Source organism: Momordica charantia, assembly GCF_013281855.1.
Source record: "Momordica charantia cultivar OHB3-1 chromosome 6 unlocalized genomic scaffold, Mcharantia_2.0 BLBB01000006.1, whole genome shotgun sequence".
NCBI classification, from domain to species: Eukaryota; Viridiplantae; Streptophyta; class Magnoliopsida; order Cucurbitales; family Cucurbitaceae; genus Momordica; species Momordica charantia.
In genome coordinates, this window is record NW_028275164.1 from 4668946 (window position 1) to 4696024 (window position 27079).

A 27079-nucleotide genomic window follows, 5' to 3' on the forward strand; every position below is an offset into this window, starting at 1 on the left:
ATATTGGGTTAACCGTATCATTGAAAGATTGACAATTCATTATTTTTTTAATTTTTCGAAAAGGGTTTTTATTTTTACATCTATAACTAAATACTCAAACATTTAATGGTGGCAAGGACAAGATTGGTCTTTACGGGAAAACAAATATTAATGGTAGGAGTAGGTGTTTAAGAGAGTATTAAAATTTTAGCTAAGATAAAATAAAAAATCCTCCTTTTAACTTTGTCATTTGTTTAAAAAATATTGATGTTCTTTTCAAAGTTTCAAGACTATCTTCAAACTTCTCATAAAAGTTTCAAAAACACCTTTTGAGTAAAATTGACATGATAGAATTTGGAACAAAAAGGTCAAATTTGTTATAGTTTATTATTTTATCGGATTTTTTCAAATTATACCAGGTTAACTTTCCATTCAAAATATCAATAGACGATTATTGAGAGTATTTTTTAAACCTTTATAAAAGGTAAAGGTTAAGTGTAGTATTAAAACTTTTGAAATAATCGATTTATTTTTCACCTACTCTACTTGAATTTAAATTTGTCCTTTCTAGATTTCTCTTTCTTTCTCAATCATCCAATCCCCTCCCCCTCTCTTTTGGGATGAACTTACTTGCTGAGATGACACTCAAATTTTGAAGCAAAAAGTAAATAAAGTGCAGTTTTGATCCATTTGACTGTTCTCATCTTTTTAGGCTAAAAAATACGAAAATATTGAGGTTAGGTTTTGAAGTGTCTTGAGGATAAAACAGACATTAAAATAATCCTATAATTAATTGGCCTCTTATGGTCGGCCACCTGTCCTCCTCCTTCGAGTCAATGATCAAATAGATGGGAGTTGGGAGTCTGCCATATTTGTCTTTCCTAAACGCTACCAAACAAAAATAGTTGGGAAAATCTCTTGAGTTTCAAATTTGAATAACCTGAATATTTTCCTTTTCAGTGTTCAACTACCCTATCATACAAATTGAATTCTCTTGAATTCCATTGCCTTCTGTTCATTTTCCCTTCAATAAATTTTACAAAAATGTATATTACAGTATTATCCTCAAACTTTCAAAATTTTCATTTTTACCTTTGAATTTTGAACGGATTCTAAATTTACTCTTACTTCAACTTTTACGATGATTTGTAAAATAGTAAGTACATGTGGTAATATAGGTGGCAAGTTTCAATTATACTCTTTGCTTTTATCGTTTCAAAAGTTTCATTCTGATCTTTTAACCTTTAAAATTATTTTTAAAACAACTTCATTAAATTCTCCATTAAGATGAAGGCAAAACTAATATGTGACGATTATTTGGAAAAATAAAGGTTAAGGGATTTTAATCACATTGCCAAACCGAGTATAGCTCAGCGATAATTGACATATATCTATGATCAAGAGATCATGAGTTCGAAACCTCATCCCCACATATTATGAAACTAGTTGACGAAATGGTAGGTTTGTGAAACTAGTTTAAATTTTAAGGGATAAAAATGAAAGTTTTGAAAGTTTTAGAGATATTTTTGGAACATGCCTTAAAATTCAAGGGCATTTATTTAACCTAAATCGTATTAGCAAGGGCCTTGATTTTGTTTTTTCAAAAAACCAAGGCAAGAGGAGAAATTACAATAGTTTTGATGATCACGATTTAGTTATTAAGAAACTCTAAGATTTTAGTATTTTAGACGGAGTGCCTACCATAAGTTTTGAATTCATTCGTTTTTACTCTTTTCACTTACTTCAATGATATTTAGGTCAATTCACAGTTGTCCGCCAGTTCATATATGTAATTTTGATTTTATATATATATATATTTTAGTATAACATATGAAGGTATGCGATCGAATTTACAACCTCTTTGTTGGAGACATATGTCAATTACCATTGAATTATTTGACTTGGTTTGATAAAATTTGTGCGAAGGAAAACATATTTCATCTTCAATGTTCGAAGTTGCAGGCTTGGTGTTATAAATAATGCAATTAACTCATATGTACTATATGTATATACATTTTTTTAAAAAAAACATGCACAAGAAAACTCACATGTACTAGTATAAAATGATTGAAAATTTTGTCATTTGGAGTCCACACACTTTTGTCATATTATTATTAATGAAAAAACCGACATACCATATTAAAAAGTAAAGCAAAATTGATTAAAATATTTACAAATATTTAACATTGAGAAATATATATATATACACACACATATATACATATATCGGATGGGCAGAGAGAGTAAGAAACAGAACGTTTACAATTGTATTGTTTGTTTAATTAATCTTTTTCCCTTGTGATTACAAACAAAAATTGGTTCTAAAAAACTAAGGTTCTATTTCCATGACCTCTTCTTTCAGTTACATTTAAAAATGATTTTTGTTTATCAACAATAATCTTCACTGTTATCTTTTCATGTTAATCAATACTCTAGAGTAAGTCATAGTATTAAATATCCGTCGACATGTATATATATCTTTGGATTCAATATCGACATGAGGGATAAATTGACATTAAATTGATAAAATATAAAAAATATCAATTAATATTAATCATTTTTAACTTATTTATAAATAGTTAAACAATTATTTGTTAATTTAACTATTTTTATAACTTCTCCGACATTTTCATAGACATCAACATTTAATTTTATTGAAACATATATTGAGTTAATTGTAATAATTTATTTTTAGATAATTAATTGCAATAATTGCATTGTTACGACTTACGAGGGTCAGTGACCAAACTAAAGTTGCTATGTGCGATAGCTAGGTGGCCCAATATTTGCAGCAGCCAACTCCCCTCTTCCCAATACCAAAAATAATTACTACAGCAATAATGAAATTAAATCAAATCAAAAGAATTTAAATAATCTTCTCGTACATGTACTTTTTTATCTCTATATTTTTAAAATGTCAATTTGGGTAGATCTGGGCGATCCATGGACCACCTTGTTCTCTCCCAAATCCAGATATCCTCTCTTTCGACCAAAACAAGGCAGTAGAGCATTGATTCATTAGTCCAAAATTCTTATTTGAAGGTGATTTAAGTACTTTTCAACATTTAATCTCTATATTTTCGAACACTCATTTTCATCTATATAGTTTTGGTTCTTTCATTTTCAATTTCTATGTCGATTAAAATTTTAGCATGATACTTCATTTGCTAAATTTTGTTAAAGTGATTCTTATCATATATTAAAATTTTAGAAATAGGAACAGAAATAATATTCAAACCCATAAAAAAATTATATATATATATATATATATATATATATTAAGAGATTAATTAAAGTTAGCTGCACCTGCATGGAGAGAGAGAGAGATTAAATGAAGTAGTTGGTGTAGTTGTGTATCACACAAACCGCATTAAATAACGCATGTAGAAAGCAAGATACAGAGAGGAAATTTTTCAATATTTATTCTTAAAAGAAAACTTTTTTAAAAAAACAATTAATAATATAATGCTTTAAGAAAAATAAATAAGAAGGCTACAAGTAAAGTAAAATCTTCTCCTATATATAAAGTTGTGTGGTGTGTCGTGACCATCGAAATCGCATGGGAGGAGCTTCGAACTTCTGCGCAAGAGGATCTGTTCGGAGGAAATCAAAAATGGCGGAAAAACAACACAACCGCAAGCCGGAAGAAGGAGAGAACCAAAATCGCGACGGCCGGAGCAGAAGCGATTCTTCTTATCGATTGGTTTCTTTCAAGGAGTTGCCTGAGTACATGAAAGACAACGAGTTCATTCTCGATTATTACAGAGCCAATTGGCCTCTCAAGCGAGCTCTTCTCAGCGTCTTCCAATGGCACAACGAAACCCTAAATGTCTGGACGTAAGGGCTTCTAACTCGTTGATTAAACTTCGTTTTTTCTTCTCAATTTCAATTTGGTGTTGTTCTGGTTTTTAACTTTGCGGAATTTGATTTTGATTTTCAGGCATTTGATCGGATTTGTTCTGTTCTTGGGATTGTGTATGGCGAATCTTATGGAAGTGCCTCGAGTGGCGGATCTGTTCGGGTTCTTTTCCAGGTTCAGTACTTGAAACTTTCTTCTACCGTTCATATTTAGAAAACGCGATTTTAGTTTTGCAAAAAACGGATTGAACTGTTTCCTCTTTCGATTTCTTCATTCTAACTTTTACCTTTTTCTTTTGGTTTTCGTAATTCGCTGATAATTAGTTTGATCAGTGGTAGTAATTAATTAATTCTGATGAAACAGAATGAACTATCCATTTTGATTCGCATTGTAGTTTGTCACACCCAAGCCAAAACCCAACTGCAAAGTAAAATTAGTTTAAATTGAAAGTTCTTATTACCTTCTGATTTTTGTCTAATTTTTTGCATAAAAATAATGTATTTGATTTATATTGCATTGAATAAAATCTGAAGTAGTTAACTCACAAAATTGTTACATCTACGTCTTAATTAAGAAATGAAAATAGGTTTTTATGCGAACTTTGAATACTGAAAAATAAAATCCAAAATTATAAATAAACAAGAAATTTGAACTCTTTCTTTTTCTTGCACTTTTTTTTTTAAGCAAAATACACCAGAAATTGAAATATTTGTTTTTCTTGCATTTCTAGAAAACAGTTTTGCCCTTTTAACCGATTTCTTTGTTCTTGACCAACGGAATTTTTACATAGAAACCTCATTAGTGCCAAATATCACGCAATTTATTTCATCGTTTGAAAAATTTAAAATCAAAAAAGCTTATAAATTTTCATTAAATTAGGCCTCTGTCTTTAATCTAATGAAATGAATCACCTATATTTCTGCAGGTCTATGCTCACATCTCTCTATACAAACATTTCCTATGCTTCCAGAGATTTTATTGGAGTAAGTTTTTTATAATCTTTCCATTGAATAAAATAAAAAGGAGAAAGTTTAGTCATCTCATAACTCTTCTTTATATATTAATTTACAGAAATAATAATATGGCAAATTCAATACTACAATTACATAAATGGCAGGAGTATTCAACAATACATTCGACCCTATTCATCGAATAAGTTTCAATAATTATTGGATTTCTTTTTAACTAATGTAAAGAATAATCCAAGTAGTTCGGGTAGACAATTGAAATATGAAGGTTAGGATACCAGTTTCCTCAGTGTACTTGCATCTTTGGTTAGTCCATGTACTTTCAAAATATTCATTTTAGTTCATGTATTTTTAAGAATCGATCATTTTAGTCTCTTAATTTTATTCTTAATCTCATTTCTTCTATCATAATTTCAATATGACACTACAATCAATATATTTCTTAAAATGTAAACATTATTTTACACTATAGAGTTTCCGTTAGGTGTAAAATTTGTGTTAAAATTTTGTAAAGTGGAACTAAAATGAACCGTTTTTAAAGGTGAATGATCAAAAGAAACATTTTCAAAGTATAATGACTAAAATAAATCAAGGCTATTGCATTTTTACTCCTAATATGAAAATATTCCACCTAAATACTGTTAAAGTGAGTGATTTGTAAACGATATTATTGGTTCCTTTCCTTCTCATCATATCAAATGAGTACAACTTTATACATAAAATTAATACTCTCGAGCAAGCCAGAGGAATAACAAGATACCAAAGTCGATGATCAAATTGTTACATTCTAAAAACTTTGAAACACAAATGTTTATTTTACTAAGGTGGAAAGTAATCTACACCCATATTTGTTATGTGTTATTAAATTTTAAAAAATGGTTAAAGACTTTATTCAATCTTTTGTTGAACCAAAAAACATATTTTTTTACAAAATATTAATAAATGTGTGGTGGCGTATGCAGAGCACGGCACCAGAACTGATTGAATTAGCCGGAGGCGTCCGTACATTCGAAGGCGGCGGCGGCGGCAAAATTAGTTTATTAGCGGAGGAATTGAGCACAGAGCGGTGGCCGTTCTTCGTGTTCTTGAGCGGCTCAATGTTCTGCCTTCTCTCCAGCAGCATGTGCCACCTCTTTTCTTGCCACTCTCATCCTCTAAATCTCCTTCTGCTCAGAATTGATTACATCGGTATCACCGTCATGATCATCACTTCCTTCTTCCCCCCCATCTACTACATTTTCCAGTGCGATCCCCTCTGGCAAATTGTCTACCTCGCCGGAATCACCGTCATGGGCATCTTCACCGTCGTCACTCTGCTCTCGCCGTCGCTCTCCACCGGAAAATTTAGGTCCTTCAGAGCGCTGCTCTTCGTGTCCATGGGCCTGTTCGGGATCGTTCCGGCGGTCCATTCCGCCGTCGTGAATTGGGGGAATCCGCGGCGGAATATTACTCTGGCTTATGAGGCGGCTATGGCTCTGTTCTACCTCACCGGAACCGGGTTTTATGTGAGCCGGGTGCCGGAGCGGTGGCGGCCGGGCCGGTTCGATTTGGCCGGACATAGCCACCAGTTGTTTCATGTGTTGGTGGTTTTCGGGGCTTTGGCTCATTACGGCGCCACTCTTGTTTTGTTGGAGTGGCGTCAGAATTTTGGGTGTGAGAATTTCACGATTCTGAAATGAAAGCCTACACAAACTAAACTCATGCTGTAAACCCAATTGTTTTTTACCTTATTTGTAATTTGGGAATTAAGTGATTAATTAAAGCGAATTATTTTATTTATTAATCTTCTATTTTCTGTAATTATTTGTTTTTTATAAACCATTTTTTTATTTTACTTTGATCATAATTAATGTATACTGGAAGGTAGAGATTTGAGTTCGCAATTTTTCTAGGAATAAGGATTGAACTCAATTTAGGTTGGGAGTTAACTTCATAAAATATTGTTTCCACCCAACCTACGCCCTCCACTCCTAATTTCATTCATTTAAAAACCCTTCCCAACAATTAATTTGTTGTTTGTTTTAGTAATTAGGAATCGATTAAACAAAAATCACACAAAGATCGCACGGAGTTGGGATTTGGAGTGAGATGATTGACTGAGGGATCGGAGTAATTACCTTTTAGTAATCTTTTTTTTTTAATTTAACCCTCAAATCCGGTTGCCCTCTCCATCAAATCAAGATCTCTCCCTCTATCTCATCTTCCTCAAAGATTTTGATGGTTAAAGTTAAAAAAAAAAAATGGAGCATTTCAAAGGATGAAGTTGTTAATTGATATGATTTTAAAGTTTTTATATATATATATATATATATATATATATATATAATATAATTAAAATTTCATTTATTAAGACCAAAAAAGTCATGAGTTTGAATCTCCACTCTCATATATATTGTATAAAAAAAATGTGGAAAATTTGAAACGACCTTATTTTTTAAGAGTAGTTTGATGTTTAAAATAATTTTATTTTAGTAATATTTTTGAAAAATCCCATCAACATTCAATTGAACATGAAATTATCAAAATCGTAATTTACATTTTAAAATTTTAAAAAGGTAATGAAACTTTTCATAAGGTAATTATCTTAGTAATTATGTCTTATGCATTAAACTAGTTTAATGTACATTGAAAATGAAATGTTCGGAGTTATAACCACCCGATCTTCAATCTTTTGTTTTTTTTTTTTAATTTTTTTAAATTCAGTGATTCATTGCCTATTTAGAAACACTTCCAAATGGCTTTTAAGTTTCTAAAAATGTAAGGATTTTCATAGAAGTTAGAACTTTGTGGTTCTCCATCTCCTTTAGTACATAAACCCTAGCCCGTACTTACTTCAAGAACTGGCTGGCTTGTCATGTCATCGTCGGTCCACATTTTCCATGTGACAACCACAAGTCGCTACAATCAGCCCATAAAATTCACTTTTCTTTCCAAAAGCCCATAACTCTTTTTCTTTTCTTTTTTCACATATTATTTTTTGATCTATCTATTTCGATTTTGACTCACTTCAGTTCATATATTTTCAAAATATTCGTTTTTTTGTTTTTTACTTTTAAAAAGTGACCATTTTAATTTTTTCTCCCATAAGTTTATACATATTGGAAATTATTTAATATAAATTTATAGATATATTTAAAAGAAAAAATATTGAGGGATGAGGTATCATATTAAACTTTTGATCCAAATAAATGAGATAAAAATGAAAATAAATATACAAAAATTGTCCCTCTTAAAAAATACCGTACAAAAAATGAACATTTCAAAAGTATAAAGATTAAATAAATAAAAAATTGAAAGTATATGAATCATTTAAGGATAAAAATTCATCAAATTTGAAACTATATGTGTACTGTAACAGTATTTAAATTATACATGTGCTTCGTTTTCTCTGTTTTTCTTTCGTACACTCCATCTTTCTTACTGATTTCTCTCTTCACCATCACATATTTCCCCTTTGTTAGCATCGCATGTGAGATTCATTCCAATTTATTTTGGAAATACCAAAAACAATATATCAATTCACATGATACCTCGTTACCTCCGCAACCAACTAAAATCTTAAAAAAAAAAAATTATAAATTTGGCCATCAAGTTAAATATCATTGTCGGAACAAAATATAGAGATTTCAGATATTTTATTTAAATTAATATAAAATATTTTATGAATGGTTGCTATTAGTAATCAATATTTTAATATCATAAACACGGATGTTTTTTTTGTTTACAGCTAGTGGCGTGGGATAATTGTTGCTGAACTAAGCTTACGATGACTTATAAACACAATATTTAATTAAAAACAGTTATCGAATGTAAATTTTTAATTTATACGTATCAACATAAGTAGTCGTTGATTTTTGTTTTAAAACAGTTTAGGAGATAAGTAACGTCCCAACCAAATGAAAGTTAATAGTAAGTGATGACGGTTAAATACAACTATATAAGAAAGGATAAAAAGAAATTTATATTTTGCTTGTTAATTAAGGATAACTAAACTGGGACTAATACTATTTAAAAATAAAATAAAAGCCTGGCCATACACACATGTATATAATGAAATAAATTTTATTTTCATATGGAAAGGTCTTTTTAATTTGTAGAAGAATAATACTTAGTATTGATTAGTTAGATATGTTTGATCACTAGTAAAAAAAAATGAGTAAGTTACAAATATGATAAAAATATTTAGTAAAATAGCAATCACATTTAGTTTTTTCAAATATAGCACTTAAAAAAATGGAGGTCCAATTTTAAAATGACAACTTTACCTAAATAATATATATATGTAATATATCTAACTACTGATAGATATATATATACACATAGACATATGATATACTACTAATATGAAGTGTCTGATAATATACTTGCAATATGTATGTGATATATATATCTGATATACTACTGATATGAGTATCTCTGCAATATGTATGTGATATACATTGATATACTACTGATATGAATGTCTGATATTTATATAAGTATCTATTGATATCAATGAAAATTTGTGCTATATTTGAAAATTTAAAAAATAGGTGACATATTTTAAAATATATACAAGATTGTTGCTATCCACTACAATTTTCCTAAAAAAAAATCAACATCTTAATCTCAATTTTATGTATTTCTCTCTTCTATTTGTAAAATATTTTAATCATGGTTAGCCAAACATGATTTATTTTAGTGATAATTGACGTATATCTCTAACCAGAACGATATCATCAGTTTGTATTCTCCACCCCGGTAAAAAAATGGTTAATCATTGAGTGACCTAAGCATTATTCTTCCTAGCTATAATGCCTAATAATTAGCTATTTATGGTAACGCATGCATTTATTTTCCATTGAAAAAGCCAAAAAAATCCTCACCATTTCACCGCCATCGTCTCTCTATAAGAACTTTCCTAAACCTAATAACATTTATTATCAAAATTCTTAAACTTCCATTGGCTAAAAAATCCTCATTTCTTCTGTAGTACATATTATGGGTCAAATATATATCCCCACACTTTTCTTCCATTAGCATTAGCAATCTGATTCTTCATCTTCCCCAAAATCTGATCACAGTTAGAGCCAAAGTTGGCAGAACTTAGTTTACACACACCATATAACATTATTTTCCCCTAATTCCTTCTTCTTCTTCCATTTTCTAAAACCCTGAAACAAAGAAACATTCTTCAATACCATTTTTCATGGCCTCATCACAATTATTCTCCCACAGACCATTCCCATTATTTCTTCTCCCACTTTTCTTTCTCCTCCTCCTTCTCCTTTGCTTCTTCCCACCAAATCAAAACCATTTCCCTTTCTTCATTTCCCAAAATATCCCCTTTTTTCACCTCCCCAAACACCCGCCGCCGCAACTCGCTCCTGCCGCCGCCCCCTCCTCTGTGGAGCCGCCGCCGCGTCAGTCCTCCGGCCACAAGGTTTTCATTTAATTATTCCTTCCTTTTTTGCTACTTGTATCATCGTAAAATCTTAAATTCAAAAGTTTAAATTAATGAGTTAGGATATATTTATGTATTATTTGAGATAACGATTAGGTTTTCCATTTCCTATTCTGCCTATTTCTCATATATTTGTACGCTTTTTGATTAAAATTATTATTTTTAAATTGTAATAGGTGAAAGTATGTTTATAAGATAAAATATTTATCGAACATGGTTTGTGTTTGGTTTTGGTGTAGAAGTGGAGTGGCCGGGTGGAGAAGATAGAGGAAGATTTGGCTCGAGCCCGAGCGGCGATTCGAGAAGCCATTGTAAAGCGAAACTACACGTCGGAAAGGGCTGAGAGTTTCATACCCAGAGGACGAGTTTACAGAAACGCTTACGCTTTTCATCAGTTAAGATTCTTCTTTGCTGTCGTATTTAATTCCCTTCCATTTCAATCTTTTGGTTTTATACACAAATTTTCAATGTCTTGTTTGTTTCTCTGAGAAAATTCGAATTCCTAACTTATAAGGTAATAAATTATGGTGATATGGAAAAAAAAAAAAAGATCACATTCTTAAGCTTGCCTTAAAACAAACCCCCACACGCGTTCTCTGTAATAATTATATATTTATTAATATTTATTTCCTGACTTCTTACCACCAAATTTTTTTTTATCATTGTTGAAAATTTGACAAATCATTATTTTTTTAAATTTATTTTTTCGAATAATTATCATATATTTAATGATATTTAGTATAATAGTTACTATAAGACTCAATAGGAGGAGTCAAGTATTTTACTGGAGAAGATGGGTATTTTGTAACAGTGTAAAAATTCAGTTAGTGGTAGCGGCATGCATTTGCGTGTAGTAGGGGCGGGTGAATATGTTGCATGCGTAAGCTATTTTTAGGAGTATAATAATTATTAATAAGCAAAACGGGCAGGACGGGCAGCCACCGTTTTCTTCTTGCATCGTACAAAATCTAGGCTTCCCTAAATAGTCAAACATTGTCGCTATTGACACTGTTATTTGTGTTGTTTTTTGGCCAAACCAGCTGCCCATTCTGTCATGATTGAACTGATTTTAAATACTCATTTGGCTTAAACTCCTATATTTGTCCCTAATTTTACATATTTATTTTGTGTGCTTTTAGAAAAGATTTTTTCAGTCTCTACATTTTAATTATAACAATCTATTTTGGTTGTTTTTTTGTTAATTCCATATCAGTCTCTTAACCTGATCTTAACTTTTATCATAATTATTTTATTTTCATTCTTGTATTTCTATAATGTGATCTTGACTTACTTTGTTAGAAAGTTAAATTAAATTTTTAATTTGATACATCCAATAATGATAAAAGCAACGTAAGAATTGTATGAATGAACATATAATGTTTAAAATTATAGAAATCAAAATAGAATTAATGTGAAGTGTTGTTTACTGGAATGAGATTTAAATCTTAGTTTTACGTTAATTATTATTTTAGTTATTGTGATTTATGTTTGATTTCAATGTGATTTGATTTTAAAAGTATCAAATTGGTCTCCATAGTTTGGTTAAATCTCCTAGAAGTCTCCATGTTGTAATCATATATTAACAAAATTTTCCCATGATACATCTTCCCTTTTAACACTAATTCGTCAGCTCTGTACCTATATCCCAAGAAAACGTGTAATGTAAACAAAAAAAATATATATTAATGTATAGTTATATCAAATAAAATTTTACTGATTAGTCAAATTGTGAAAACAAATTGAGCAAAACGTTAGTTCATAATGTGAAGTTTTGAAATATTCAGGAGTCATATTGAAATGGTGAAGAGGTTCAAGGTATGGGCTTACAAAGAAGGAGAGCAGCCATTGGTCCACGATGGGCCCATGAAGCACATCTACTCAATCGAGGGCCATTTCATAGACGAGATGGACGGTGGAAAAAGCCCATTCTCGGCCCGCCATCCCGATGAGGCCCACGTCTTCTTCTTACCCATAAGCATCGTCTTCATCGTCGATTACATCTATAAGCCCATCACCACGTACGCTCGCGATCGTCTCGTTCGCATTTTCACCGATTATGTGAACGTCGTAGCTGATAAATACCCTTACTGGAACCGGAGCCGAGGCGCCGATCATTTCATGGCCTCCTGCCATGATTGGGTAACTGCTTCTGATTCTCTCTCGCTTTTTTTCTTCTAACTTTTAATTTGTAAATGAAGAATGGAGGTTGTCGACGAATTAACATGATTCTCGAAAGCTTTCAGGCGCCGGAAACCACCAAAGAGGATCCTAATCTCTTCAAGTATTTCATCAGAGTTCTCTGTAATGCGAACACATCCGAAGGCTTCAATCCGATGCGAGATGCGTCGTTGCCGGAGATAAACTTGCCTCCAAGTTTCCAGCTCAATCTTCCTCGATTAGGCCAACCGATTGAGAAACGCTCGATTCTGGCGTTCTTCGCCGGCGGAGCGCATGGATTCATCCGGCAGATTCTGATTGAGCATTGGAAGGATAAAGACGACGAGATTCAGGTCCACGAGTACCTTCCTCGGGGCCAGAACTACGACGAGTTAATCGGACGGAGCAGATTCTGCCTGTGCCCTAGCGGATACGAAGTCGCGAGCCCTAGGTTGGTGGAGGCGATCCACGGCGGTTGCGTGCCGGTGATAATTTCCGACTATTACTCGCTGCCGTTCGATGATGTGCTGGATTGGAGCAAATTCTCTCTGCGGATTCCGTCCGGGAGAATACCGGAGATCAAGACGATCCTGAAAGGCGTTTCGCCGGTGAAGTACTCGAAATTGCAGCGGGGAGTGATGAAAGTTCAGAGACATTTCGAGGTTCATCGGCCAGCGAAGCCGTTTGATGTGTTCCATATGGTGCTTCACTCGGTTTGGCTTAGACGGCTCAATATTAAGCTTTCACATTAGGCATGAGAAAAATTACCGTAATATTTTCAGAAAAGGAATAGGGGAAATTACCATAATGCCAAACTGCCAACGCAACATGACATGTAATAGCTTTAAGAATATTTTGAGTCAAATTTTAGTAGGTCCTCTCCCCTTCATTTATATTACATACACCAAGTGATAATCAGCCTCTCGCTCTCTTCAACGCTTGTTTTTTTTTTTTTTTTTGGTTAAGATATATTTTGCTCCTTCAAATGCTTTTTGTTATTATAGTTTTAATTCTTTAAAATTAAAGGCTTGACGGTTTTTTTATTATTTTTTTTATTTTACGTTTTCCAAAATTTAGCTGGTAAAGGCTATCTGTGCAGGGTGTGTGATACTTTTAAAATCTTATCCAAAATTTAAAAGTAAAAAAAAAAAAAAACTAACTTTTTAGTTTTTACAATTGGCTAGAGTTTTTAAAAGCTATTTTGGCAGATTCTGAAACTAATAAAATTAGTTAATTATTAGGCATGGTATATTATAAACATTATTAGAAATGGTCCATATAATTTGAGCATGTTGAATCTCTATGATTTTAAAAGTTTTAATTTAATTCTTATAATTTGAGTTTAAATTTGAATTTGAATCATATGGTTTTAAGAGCGAGAGAACTAATTATTTGAGGGAGATGAAAAATCAAATGTTGCCAAAATGATCGAAGTTGTTTACTAAATTGATTATTAAAAAAATAAAACAAGTTTAAAATCAATGTAAAAAAAAAGTAAAATCAATAAGGTTTTTTTCTTTTTTAATTGACACTCTTATCAAATTAAACCTCACAGATCTTCAATCTCGTTTCCCTGCTTTTATAGTATTACTTTGGATTTAAATTTCTTAGGATTGTATTTGCATGGAACGTTCTTATAATAAGTTTCAATTGATCCTACATTACACTTGTAACAAATAAAATATTTTATCAAATCATCACCAAATGATACATGTGATATGTCAAAGCGAGCATACCTTAGCGGTAATTGACATGTATCTCCAACCACAAAGCTGTGAGTTCAATCCGTCACCCCACATGATTGTATAAAAAAAATATATATACACATGTGATATAGATTATGATGATAGTTCAATGGATAGAAATATTAAGAAGAATTGAAACTCACCCCATGATTTACAATTAAAGAAAAAAAAAACAACAATACTATTAAGATGATATTATTGTAAACATGATCAAATAGCTATAATCTCGCGTGTCAAAATTTTCCATTTTCTTAATGTCTCCAAGTGTCAAATTGACCCATGTCTAAATGCTTAATTCATAAAACGTATTGTCTCTTAAATAGCAACAATTCATGGTTCCTTTAAGATGGAAAAATTGGTGAAAAGATGTACGTTGAAATTATAAGTAAAAATTGTATTTCCAAATTTACCTTCTAGTTGTATATTTTTGTTTTCGTATTTTGTCCAATATTGTATTCTTCTGTTCGTGCGCTTGTGGTGCCTCAATTTACTCAATAATTTTATTTTATAAGATATATGTATATATATTTTGTTTATGTTGAAAATACTAATACTAATCAAGATATGTACTAAAATAATAATAATAATAATAAGGCAGAATGTAATTTTGCGTGTTCACTAGTGATCCGTTTGCAGGCAAAGCCATAAAGTGAAGCCCTAAGCCTAATTCAGCTTACTCCCTGGACATAAGCTGTTTTAACTACTGCGAAACGAAGAAACCAAGTGGTCATATACTCATTACAACCAAAATTAAGCGAAGCCTTCGTCTGAGGAGACCGACACCGTCGTCTGCACTTTCTCTCCCTCTTCTCCACAACGACGACTTCTCGAAGACCGATACATCAAAGCTTCCCAACTCCACCTTCCGTCGATGGCCGATAAAGAAGCAGAAGAACTAACTCTGGCCCCTCATGCACCTCAAATTGCCTCTCCCATTCCTTCCGGCGACCACACTGTCTGGGCCGACGTGTCGCCCCTTCTCCAAGCTGCCTGCGGAGGTTGTTCTCTATTTGCCTGTTCTTATCTCAGCGCTCAAAAGGGCAATGAGGTGTTGATTGCTGTGTTACTCTGTTTTGTTTGATTGGATTTTTGTGGTACCAAATGTCATTAATTAGTTTGCTTGGATTAAGTGATTTGATCAACTTACGGTATGGTGAAACTATCTTAATCCGAATCTTTATGGTGGACACTACTTGACGCATGGCTGTTTCTGATCGGTTGTTGGTTTTGAGACTAGAAACATTGTTTTGTTTGTTACGCGGGAAAGGGGAATTATTTATATTCAGTTCAGCCGTCCGATAGTTTTAACTTAGATGGAGGCTTTTAATTGATGGGTTTTGACATTATCGCTGAGGAGGTTAATGATTGGTAAGGCTGTAAGTTCGACAATGATTTTGTTTGTTGAGCAATAGATCTAGGAGTTAGTTTATTTATTTTTATAGCTCATGCTTTCAGAAAGCAGTAACGAATTAGGATTTTTTGTGTGTTTACCTTCCTTATAAACAATATTGCATTCAGCAATGTGGAAAAGTTTGCTCTCTCTAGTTACTGCACCGATTTCATCTCATAACTTCTTTCACCCTCGCAGTCTTGGAGAGACATCTAATCATAAAAGAATTGAGTTGGAACACTTTAAGTAGATTCGTTTAAAAGAATGGCTTGTTGATCTAGTTATATGCGTGGAATCAATTAATGTATTATTATTATTATTTTTCTTTTGTAATTCATAGCTTATAAGAGTATAAAGTTTACCATCAAATTTATTAATCTTTTAGTTCATTCTATTAGTTTTTTACTAATACTACTTTGATCAATAGCTACCCATTAATACTCAATTTTTGTTATTGTCTTGATCAATGTGAATAAGTCCATACCGTTAGTCATTTTTGGATTCCAATTTTTTCTTATAACCATCTATATAAAACATGTCTTGTTTCAGATCTTCAAGATGGGGAACTTATTCATGGGGATAATTTCAATCTTTTTTCTGCCATGTCTGCTTTAGAGGTACTGCTTCATAGTTTAGTTTATACTAAAACTTTCATCACATGCAATAGCGAAGAATGAATACTTGATGTTTTCGTTACATTCATTGTCTATTCGTAATGGTTGATGGCGAAACCTTCCTCTTTCTTCAAAATGAAATTTGAGATTTTTCCCATTGTTTTTTATATTTATTTTTTATAGTACTATTCAAGATGTTGTTTGTTAATGTGCTTAGTGGAGGTGAACTTGCACTGTATTGGTTGGAGGGTTTCTTCACTTTTTGATGTTTTGTCTGAGATCCTACAAATTATGGGGGGATCTTGTCTGGTTACGACCTACCGGACTGTTATACAGCAGGTGGCATGAATTTTCAACTAGTCATATTTGAATTTTCATAAATGTACCTTTCCTAGAAATTAGAAAACCCTCAATTTCAAAGCCCCTTGTATAGGTTGTGCAAGCTTGGACGCCCCTACTTCTATCAAGTTGCTGGTCGGGATTGTGGAGCTATTTTTGTTTACTATGTTTCCTTTTCCTTTTTCTCCCATGTTACCCATGTATTGCTAATTATTTTGAATCTTTGTTTTTAGTAGATAATGGATCCAAAAATGGATTCGGGTATGGTATGTAAGTACTACTCAGTTGATGAAGCTATTGAGAACGGTGCTGCTCCAATTCCTCTGAGCTTTGATAGTACAGTTGATGTTCAGTGCACCATCGATATCATGGACCATCTTTTATCTTGTGAGGTACTCCTACTCCCATTATGCTTTTTTACTACTAATAGCATGACATAGCCTTGGTTGTTTTCGGAATTCTGCATTCAGTTCCTGACTTCTCTAAAAGAAGTCTTGTACATATGAAGAAACATCAGGGAGCGTTCTTTCCTTCCCCCCAAACTTTTGTCTTGGCGATGAATGTGTTTCTCTACTCTGATGATTGTTATGAGAACGATACTAATTGTTATTTACAGGTTCTTCATTCTTTCTATGTAAGGCACACCATTTGGGCAAAATATAGAGGAAACGGTTACTTCTTTAAACAATGCCATTTGTATTGAGCCATTGGATGACCAATGTCATTTGGTTCCGATTGTGATGTACTTCTAACTACATGAATGAAAAGTGTTTCTTGTTATATAGAAACAAAATCTCTAATTTTCAATCTTCCCCTCAATTGTGGCTTCCATCAAGGATCACCTGCATCACGCAGGCCATAAGTCTTGAACAGAAGCTCCTCTCAAGTCAGTCCCTTACTCCAAAATTTGATTGAAGCACTACTATCACTACCCACAGGAACTTAGAGAATGGATCAAACACTGGAGCAAGCTTAACAATGTGAGACCATGGGCTTTTATTGGAAGAATAGGAAAGTCCTTAATTCCCTATGAAGTCCTTCCCATTTTTGCTAGCATCACTTTATACCAAAGAGAATTAGGTTCCCTGGGAACTGTCCTTAACCATTTGCAATGAAGAACAATATTTTTCTTTTTGATATTCCCAATGTTTAATCGTACATTCATATGAGGGAGAGGGACCACATTCCATCTAACAAGATGACTCTTTAGTCATATAAATCCTTCTCAAAAAAATTTGTGGTTTTTCCTCCAAAAATTTTGCGACTTAATAGGAAATTGATGACTGGGAGAAAGTACAAGAGAGGATGGAGAGAGAATCATACGTTTTCCTTCCTTTTTTTTGTGGATATGAAATTTTTGGGTGATATTTGCAAGTATGATGTTTATGTTTTTTTTCTTTATCACTTTAAACCCCCTACTCGGGTTGAAAGTATGATGTCTACGTATTTTGATGATCTTTCCTGTGCAAATTTTCTTGAATATAGATAATGGAAATAAGATTTTAGACTGCAAATAAAATATAACATGATCCTTTGGGTTTTATAGCGCATTGACACTACGTTTAATGGTTAAGGAGTGTGGTTATGTACCAGGTATGTATTTTGCCTACTAAGTAACTGAAACGAAGTACATCTTAGATGTAAGGCACAAATTGTTTACATAAGATTCATGCACATTAGTCCGAACTTATATGCTAGCTTCTTATAGTGTCTTATACCCATATTACATCCCGTGGAAATTGGTTACACCTGCTATTTAATTCATACTTTTTTGGTCCCTCCATTAACCGAGCTGCGACCTTGCATGACAGGCAACATGGCACAAGGGTCATTCATTAGCACAGACTGTCTTCTCTTGCATTTATCTTCTGAGGCCTGATAGGACAAGTTCACATGCCTTATTACATTCATATTGCAGTGTCATTCGTGCAACTTGCAAGGCTGTTATTGCTGCTGTCACAGATGCACGAACACATGAAGTAAAGTATTCAAACCGCTCTTCGACTCTACTTTTCTTCATTTAGTTTGAGGTCTCAATAGATTGTCCTCAAAGGACTTGTCTTTTCATTGAATCTGTATTTTGTGAAGTGATAATGTTGTGGGTGGATTTCTTAGATACAAAAAGAATCGATAAATTAGTGCAAAAATTGATGATACTTAATGGAATGCCCTTATCCTCATAAATGCGAAGTATCATCTGTTACTATTTTCCCCCTAATTATCTTATGATTATTTCCGCATTTTTTCTTTCAGGAAGAGGATCTTTTCATAATGGCATATGGTCTTCCTTTGAGTGGGGATGGAGACGGCAAATGCTTATCAATGCTAAATGCCGTGGAAGAAACAATTTGTCGCCAATTGCGGGCTTGTAAATCCCCAAGAAGTAGAGCATCAGAAGGCAACTTACTCATTCCCAACTTCAATAATTTCTTTTGTTTAAAAGTCAAAGTGGTATATTTTGTTATTTAGACCTGATCTCCGGGTTTATGTGCCAACAACTAAACTTTAATAGCGATTTTTTATATAAAAACAGAGGTGTAATTGCAGATAAATGAGAATTAGCTATTTTTTAAATGGTTGACGACTCTTTAACATTGTCTTGCTTAGTATTATTAATAGCGAGGTTGATGATCTTGAATTATTTTTCCTTTTTTCTATCTGATGCGTGGGCATATACATACATATATATATATATACATACATATATATATATATACATACATATATATATATATAGATATATATATATACACATATACATACATATAGATATACACATATGCATATACATACATATACATATACATATATACATATACATACATATATATATATATATATATTTATGCTGTTCATTTTTTATTTTTTCAATAAGAAGTAATTAGGTTATCAAACCTGATCCAAGGTTCCAAAGTAGTTTTACTTTCATTCGACCCAATGACCACGTAGTTAAATCTCCCTTACCATTTTAAGCTTCATGTTTACATTATTTATATTTTTCCCCTTTCTCATCAACTGCATCTGCTTGATAATTTAGGGATCTCAGAAATTCTTTTTGTACTTGACCCTTTTTACAGCTACAGAGCCATTACAAAGTACTTTTGATCTGGAAGAAGGCTATTGTAGGGCTCTGTTATCTCGCCTGCGCTTCCGTAAGGTCTTAATCAGTGTATTCTATTGTTTTTTTTTTCTTTTTTTTTTTTTTTTGAAATTGCTAACTTGTGTGTAACCTTAGCTAACATATGCTTAAGTATCAGGTCTACCCTTCGAGTTGTTAACATATGGTGTTTGTCTTCAAGATGTTTCTTTATTAGGAAGAATATTGATCATCAATATCATGATTGAGTCAAATCCTTCTGTATCTTGTTAGGTGTGTAATCCTTGTCATATTGGGAGAATAGGAAAGTAATGAACTTCTGAAGCTAAGGCATTTTTCTTAAGGAATGTAGAAAGATAAAGAATCGGAAAATCACGTTTTCTATCAAACAAAAAAGAAAAAAAGGAAGAACATCAGGTAGGATATACTACTAATTTTTCAAAGTGCTATCCGTTAACAATCTGTCATTTTATTTTACATTCTGTGTAATTAAAGATGTGCCTAATCATGAAGCGTGTATCTATCTTTCCTGGTGGTATAATCATCATTTTCAAGCTATTTTTTAAACCTATTTCATGGGTTTGTATCCATGGTCCAGTTAGGATTTTTTTTCCTTCTGCGAGGGGACTGGTGCAGTCCGTAGGAATCTCAAGCAGAAGAATATTGCAAGACTTTAAATATCCTTAGTTCCTTTTACCCTATTAGCAACATGATATTGCTCATATGTTAGTCTTTTCTCCTACTTTATATGGTCTTGTTTCCTAAATAAATTATAAAATAGAAGATATTTCTTGATCTTGTATTAATACCTCGGAAATTATCCGCTTTTAACCAAAATGTCTGCAATGAACTTGTAACATATTCTTCAAAAATATTTATATTGTGGTGTTGATATGAAATCTACTCTATTTTATTCACCTCTTTCTTTTTCTTTCAGCATTTTTACCATGTGCTTGCTTGTATGAGGCGACCTCAAGGTAGAGGTTTAGAGTTGGCAAGAAAACATATAGCTTCCTGTTTGTCAGAGCTAGATTTGATCCGCAATTCATCCACTTTTCTTAGCAATAATAGTTTTGGAGTGAGCAAAGATGGTCTGGGGGATATGACAACTGCTTCAGGTCGTCAACCACTTGGATTTGATTCTAGTTTGAATTGTAGATTGTCTGCCCCTACTCCACCACGTGCAATCAAACTACTTAGTTGGAAGAAGGTGAGAAAATTGGACTTATACCGTGAACTTAACCATAACATTTTATCATATGACATGGTGTAATTTTCTAGCAGGCAGTAGATTATTTTGTGAAACTGCTTCATGACCTAGATAATATATGCTCCTACTCACTGGACCCATTTCTGGGAGGTGTTCTCCGCTTTGTGGTTCAGTTTCAGAAAACTCAGCCTGATTTGGTTGCTAGATCTCTCCTCCAGGTTTGTTACATTTGGTTCCTATTGATTTCTCTACTGCATAGTTCATGATTGATGATTATGCACTTTTCCTCAAACAATGGAAAGGACTATGGTTGATGAATGATGATTATGTATCTTGTTTCTTTGGTAATTTTCTTATAATGACCTGATAGGTTGTTGGAAAAAACTATATTATTTGAAGGACAATCAATATTTTTTTACTTAAAAAAGCTCCAACATTAATGCTGCTAAATCACCTAATTGACTATCATAATTCGCTTATTTTTTATTTAAACTTATTGAAACATGACTCTTTTTTGTTAATGAAATTTCTTTCGCATTTCATACATCAACGAATTGTTTCTTTCATGGAAAAAAAAAGATTTCTTTCGCATTACTTAAAAGAAGTTTCAGTTTTTAAAGAAATAACTTTACAATTAAAGGTTTCTTGCTAATACGTGTATTATTTCTAAATTCTCAACTACAAAAGTTCTTGATCAGTTCCTTCTGGTTCAAGATGGAAAGCTCTATGGGAAGGATCCTCTATATGCGGTGATCACTAAAGCTGCAGGCTTGCCTGAATCTGCCAAAAACCATGAAAATCAGAAGAATCAACACATTGTACAACTAGGACAGGTTTGGGTGGCAATTATTATTATTATTTTTTTTTAAATTTTCTAATCCTAAAGTCTCATTAGTTCCAAAATTCATGAGAGGCTATTTTTTTTATAGCTGTTTTCTCCCGTGCAATTAATGGTTTTTAAGATGCAACTCGTGTAAGCCCTCAAGGGGCAGCCCAGTTGGCAAGGTTTTGGGGTCTCTTGGTCATATTGGCTTAGAGGTCTCAAGTTCGAACCAGCTGGTGAGTTTAATATCAAAACCCTTGATGTCTCTTGGGTCTGGACCTTAGGGTGGGTGCGGCTGCCCCTGGGTATAAGGAAGCACAAGCTCCGACTCCTGGTTATCAAAAAAAAAAAAAAGAAAAGCAAAAAAGATGCAACTCGTGTATGGATGTTTATCATATGGAGAGAACTGCAACTTTTAACTGTTCTAATTTCTTGGACAAGGATTTTCTGAAGTATCGTATATCAACTGTGAATGCAGTTAGTGATAAATTTGATCAAGGTACTTTGCACAAATTCTGCATGGCAAAGACGCAAGATTGGTAAAATATTACAGGACTGGCGTGTCGTCTACATGCAGGTCTGTTCATTTATCCTTATGTTATAATTTTTAGAAGTTAAGATATCATAATATTAGTAGATGTGTTTTCAAATTTATGTCATTTATGTTTCTTTAGTTTGACTGAAAGAATATGTATATGGACTAAGGTTCAATAATGCCTTTGAGATCAGAGTCATGTTATGAAATGAAAACACTTATTTTCCAAGAACTTCTGAGAGATGCTCAACATATGTATTTTCCAAAAGTGTTGGGGAATGTTATTTTAACATCTCTAAAGAAAAATTGGTAGGCAGATATATAAAATGAAGACTTGGGTGGTGCTTTTATCTAATAAATCCTGCTTCTTGAAGGCTTGAAAGCATCCATACTGCATTTTAATTTCAAACAATGACATCATGAATGATTTCTATAAATGCTGTTTTGACAGATGGAGATGGCTTTCAAAAAAGATTTTTCTGAAATCTTGAGCATATCAAATGGAGAGGTGTGTTTCTACTTTCTATTTTTTTTGTGTGACTTGGCCATTTCTCTTATCTGTTGTAGCTCCATCGAAATACCAATAACCCTTGTTTCAAACTAGGGTTATTGGTATTTCGAGTAGTCTCTCTCCTTGTGAAGGGAGTTGGGTGGATTAATCTTCTTGTGATATATGCAAATATTTTTCCTCTTATAAATAGTAAAATGATTTGATTGCTTGGCTAGATTATATAGTGAACAGAAGTTTGCTAGGAAACCGATTTTGCAAAAGAAAGTGATAGAAAGATAGTATTGAAATGATAAAAGAAATTACAATACCAAGCACTTCGAGAGGCATTTTCCTAATTCTGTGCACCTTCAACCTCTCCACCCGACAGCCAACTCCCTAATGTCAAATATGCCCTCCTAGTAGTCTAATAATATCTCTATTATTTCCCTACTAATATTCCTAACAAAGTTTTAGCACATGCGTAGCATCAGTGAGGAACATTGTTCACAGCATTCTGTAAACAAATTCATGCTATTAATTGATGTTACAACAAATGTCAAAATGAATCGTTTCTCTTCTGTACTGCCCATTTTTATATTTATCGTAGTGAGATCTTGATATTTACATATATCACAAAGAAAACCTCTCTCTCTCTCATAAACATATTCTGTTTTTTAACTCAAACTTCAAGGATCTAAATTTTTCTCTGCCCATATTTTCTATTGTTCACCTTTCACAATTATATGGTATGTGCTAGCAGTCGAATGGCCCTTTCACAAAGAGCAGCTTTCTTCAATCTTTCAACTTGAGGACACTATGTTGAGGGATGAATTATTTGGTATTGCAGAATGCATGGATGAAGATTTTCCAACATATCCTCGTTTGGGCAGAGGAGCAAACTTATTGGATTGCCACTCGATTTCTTGTCTTAGGTTTTGAATTAGAGCTGTACTCCCCGAGCGAGTATTGCATGGTATATTGGTACCTTTCTGTTATTTTAATCAAGCTTGTGGAGAAGATACATCTGAGAGCATTGATGAGCAACGAAACTGGTGAGTGTGCAAACTTGGTTAACATGATGAGCAGGATAGTTACCATATTTATCTAAAATAAACGCAAAGAAATGTCCCAGTGACAAAATTACTGTTTCCTATATGTCCATACGTAGGGAATACAAGTCTGGAAAAAATAAACGCAACTGGATGACATCTAAAATTAATTTTATGTAGTTTATAGGGTTATGTGAATATAATCTTCCATTTGTTGAGTTGCATTTGCGTGCATTTGTCGAGTTAAACTAGATTTGTCCTGTGTACTTATACAATTGAGGCATCTCAATTGCAGACATTAAAAAAAATATTCAATCTGATTGGATCTGTTCCATTTTATGCCAATCAGGTAAACGAAAAGGAAAGAAAAAAGGAGGCTCCTCAAAAGATATTGGGAAGGATTTTCGAATTCCACCAGCAGTGTCATTTCTTCAGTGCCAAATATGTCTCGCAGAAGGGCTAGTAATGGTAATAATACTTTGCTGATTTTACTCAACCAATCTCTGGATATACCATTTTTCATTGAATGAACGTGGAAAACGTCCTTTGCAGGTGCTTGAGATCATTTTGATTATAGAGTGGGTCTTTTTTCTTTTCGAACAAGATATGAAACTTTCATTGTGAAATTAAAATAATCAATACAAACTCCAAGAGTAGTGACAGAAAAAACAAAACAAGTAGTAAAAATAGTAAATTATGTAGAACATAGAAAGGACCCATGAAGACTTTTAGGTGAAGTCAGTCTATAGCTATAATGAAGATGTCTTGATAAGGTCTAAAAGTTAAAGATAATACCTATATATTGGGGTCGAGCTTCTTAAGCCTCTAGCTCTAGGTATCATACCTCATATCATGTGTCCAAATTTTGTATTCCATTAAGTTGTTGACCGTGAAGTAGGTTCGACTCGTAGATTAGCCTCCACCCTCCAGCTCAAGTGATCTATCTACGTAGTTGTAAAATTTTATAGGTTTTAATTAGGACCCATTTAAGATTGCAAAATGTTGGTCTTTCGAAAAGCAAAACAAGTTCTAAAATGTAGGCAACGATTTTTGTACTTCCAAGGGATGCATTGCTCTTAGAATTTCTATTTTAATTGGCATTGTCATGTTAGTTTACAATTTTTTATTTTTTTGTGTTTTGTTTCTCATTTATGGTTTCTTATTCTTTTGGAGAAGCAAAAATGCAAGTCATTTTTCTTGTTTCTGGTTTCCATTTCTTTTGAAAGACAAATGTGTTTGTTAATGTTTCCTAAATCTCATTTCTTGTTTTAAGAATGTTCCAGAAATTGTTTACAAAGTTTGGAAACTAAGAAGATTTTGATTTCTTATTATTATATTATTTTGTTTCTAACTTTTTGAGCGCCAATGAAATTGCCATTCTTACTACACGTACAATATTAAAAAACTGACAAACTTTTAATAGTCTTATCTTTTAGATTGAATTTTCAAGTAGATCTTTCATTTTTGAAAAGAGATGTTTTGGGGAAGAAGAAACAATGAATGATTATCAAGTACACTTCTGTTTTGCTTTCGGTAAAAAAGAGGAGAAAAGGTAATAAATGGTTATAAACAGTTAGAAAGAGAAGCAAGACATGGAAATAGAAAGTGTTACCCAATGTGCCTTCAATAAACCAGTTTGATCAATCTTTCAGATGCTTGCTGCTCTGAGGAATGAACATATGACCTTACAGAGTCCAAGCCCCTTCAATACCGAGTATGAGGTAAGTAAGGTCTTTCATTAACTTTATACTAAAGCCTCTAAACTATTTACCGAAATTTAACAACTTCATTTTCAAGCGATCAGTCTTACATTAATCTTCATTTTCAAGATTTAATGAAGAGTATCATTAAATTTCACCTGTAAAAGTACCAATGATTTGCACCTGATTTAATAAAACGTTTTATCAAAGCCTTTGATTGAAAAGGGCAGCATGTATTAATATCTGCAGAGCTAAATTTTTGCTGTTGTTTTTTTTTTTTTTACTTTCAATCAGATGCTTTGATTAAACATTTTGCTGAATCAAGTCCAAATTACTTCTTCTGCAGAGATTCATTCAACATTTCGAGCTTCTACAAAAGGCTTGCATTCCTGACAACATCACATTCGATTCGTACGAGCAATCGACTCACATGGCCCGCCTTTCTGTGGGTATTTCAGATTTTGTGAAAAAAATGCAAATATGTACATTTATGTGGAAGAAACTTAGCTCTCCCTTTTGTGTTCTTCAGAACTTGGTTACATATAACTGCTTTAAGGATGCCCAGAAGATTGCAAAGGAAGTGAAGAGTAGCTTCTCGAACGACCCCGAAAAACTGGCCGAACTCCGGAGGATAGAGCTAGTAGCGGAGCACAACAACGTCGCCTTGAACTTGATCCACAAGGTAGGGGCCCTTGACCCCTCATTAAAGATTTCGTTCGAGTTCAATCATCACCCATATTTTGGTACTGCTCTTGTTAAGAGATCTTGAAGCATTTCCTTCACTGGTCTGTCCTGTTTTCGCACACAAGGTTATTAAATGGAGGTTCTGCAGCACAATGTTTTAGAGGTAATGAAGCCCTCCGCCCTTGGTACCTTTAGCGAAATTAATTGATGTATTCTTTTTATCATCCCATTTTCTTTATCATTTGTAATTTTTACTCATAAGGTAATAAAACATATAGTTTCAGTTTTGATTTCAATGGTCCTTTTTTTTTTTTTAAATAATAAAGTGAAGGTGGTAGATTTGAAGTTGGAAGTTTTAATGAATTAGAAGCGTTACTAATGGATTTGGAAGAAAAAACAATAGTCTAGCTTAGTTCAAGTACAAGGACTTTAAGTCAACATTTTTATCATTAAAAATAGCTGGATTGTGGCTGGGAAACCTTTGAGGGAACAATTTATTTCTACCCACAAGGTCGAGGAAGGCAATTTTAAATTGTAACATTTTATTTCATTTAATTTAACGGTGAAATCATTCCATGAAACATTTCAAACCCGACCATAGAACACCCTAGTAAATAATTCTAAAAAAAAAAGACCCTAATAATAAAAGATCTAAACTTGACTAAAAAAATATAAAATACAATCATTAAAAGAAAGAATCTATAAATTGGATGTAAAGTAGGAATTCCAAGTCTGATTTTTTTAATTTGAAATAAATGTTTTAATAAATTCAGCGTAAATTGTATAGATTAGATTGCTATAATTAGTCACAAATCATTGAAGGAACAAGAAACTTAACTAATTAATTTAGCTTGGGTGTAGTTCCTGTTGCTATTTATTTCACTACTTATCGAAGTTATGTTGTACCGAAAGGTATTAAAGGCTTCTTTCGGTTGGTTGAACAAGGGGTAGGTTAAAATCCCCTATATATTTTCTTTGAATATGGTAGTCATAAATA

The 27079-nt window shown here is 32.8% G+C and overlaps 3 protein-coding genes across 5 annotated transcripts; all 3 read left to right on the forward strand.

Moving 5' to 3' along the window:
- The first annotated feature begins 3422 nt into the window (after positions 1-3422).
- Positions 3423-6589, forward strand: HHP1 (heptahelical transmembrane protein1). Its single transcript, XM_022279847.2, has 4 exons — positions 3423-3816; positions 3920-4012; positions 4764-4821; positions 5769-6589. The coding sequence occupies exons 1-4, from the start codon at positions 3539-3541 to the stop codon at positions 6483-6485; spliced, it is 1146 nt and encodes a 381-aa protein (XP_022135539.2). The 5' UTR covers positions 3423-3538; the 3' UTR covers positions 6486-6589.
- Positions 6590-12018: 5429 nt separating this feature from the next.
- LOC111007468 (Exostosin family protein) lies at positions 12019-13324 on the forward strand. The gene is made up of 2 exons (XM_022279848.2): positions 12019-12388; positions 12493-13324. The coding sequence occupies exons 1-2, from the start codon at positions 12047-12049 to the stop codon at positions 13156-13158; spliced, it is 1008 nt and encodes a 335-aa protein (XP_022135540.2). The 5' UTR covers positions 12019-12046; the 3' UTR covers positions 13159-13324.
- Positions 13325-14799: 1475 nt separating this feature from the next.
- Positions 14800-26378, forward strand: MAK10 (MAK10 homolog). Of its 3 annotated transcripts, none has more exons than XM_088125446.1 (16): positions 14800-15149; positions 16091-16158; positions 16731-16886; positions 18306-18473; positions 18748-18882; positions 19541-19651; positions 20529-20801; positions 20876-21019; positions 21500-21634; positions 22103-22201; positions 22611-22667; positions 23497-23701; positions 24048-24166; positions 25351-25419; positions 25745-25843; positions 25928-26378. In XM_088125446.1, exons 1-16 carry the CDS (start codon positions 15023-15025, stop codon positions 26165-26167), a joined length of 2205 nt encoding a protein of 734 aa, XP_087981572.1. In that variant the 5' UTR covers positions 14800-15022; the 3' UTR covers positions 26168-26378. The 3 variants fall into 3 exon arrangements, with proteins under 3 accessions (XP_087981572.1, XP_087981571.1, XP_022135084.2); XM_088125445.1 differs by having other exon boundaries at positions 14801-15149; positions 18748-18936; positions 19578-19646; XM_022279392.2 differs by having other exon boundaries at positions 14802-15149; positions 18748-18892; positions 19572-19651.
- The last annotated feature ends 701 nt before the right edge of the window (positions 26379-27079 follow it).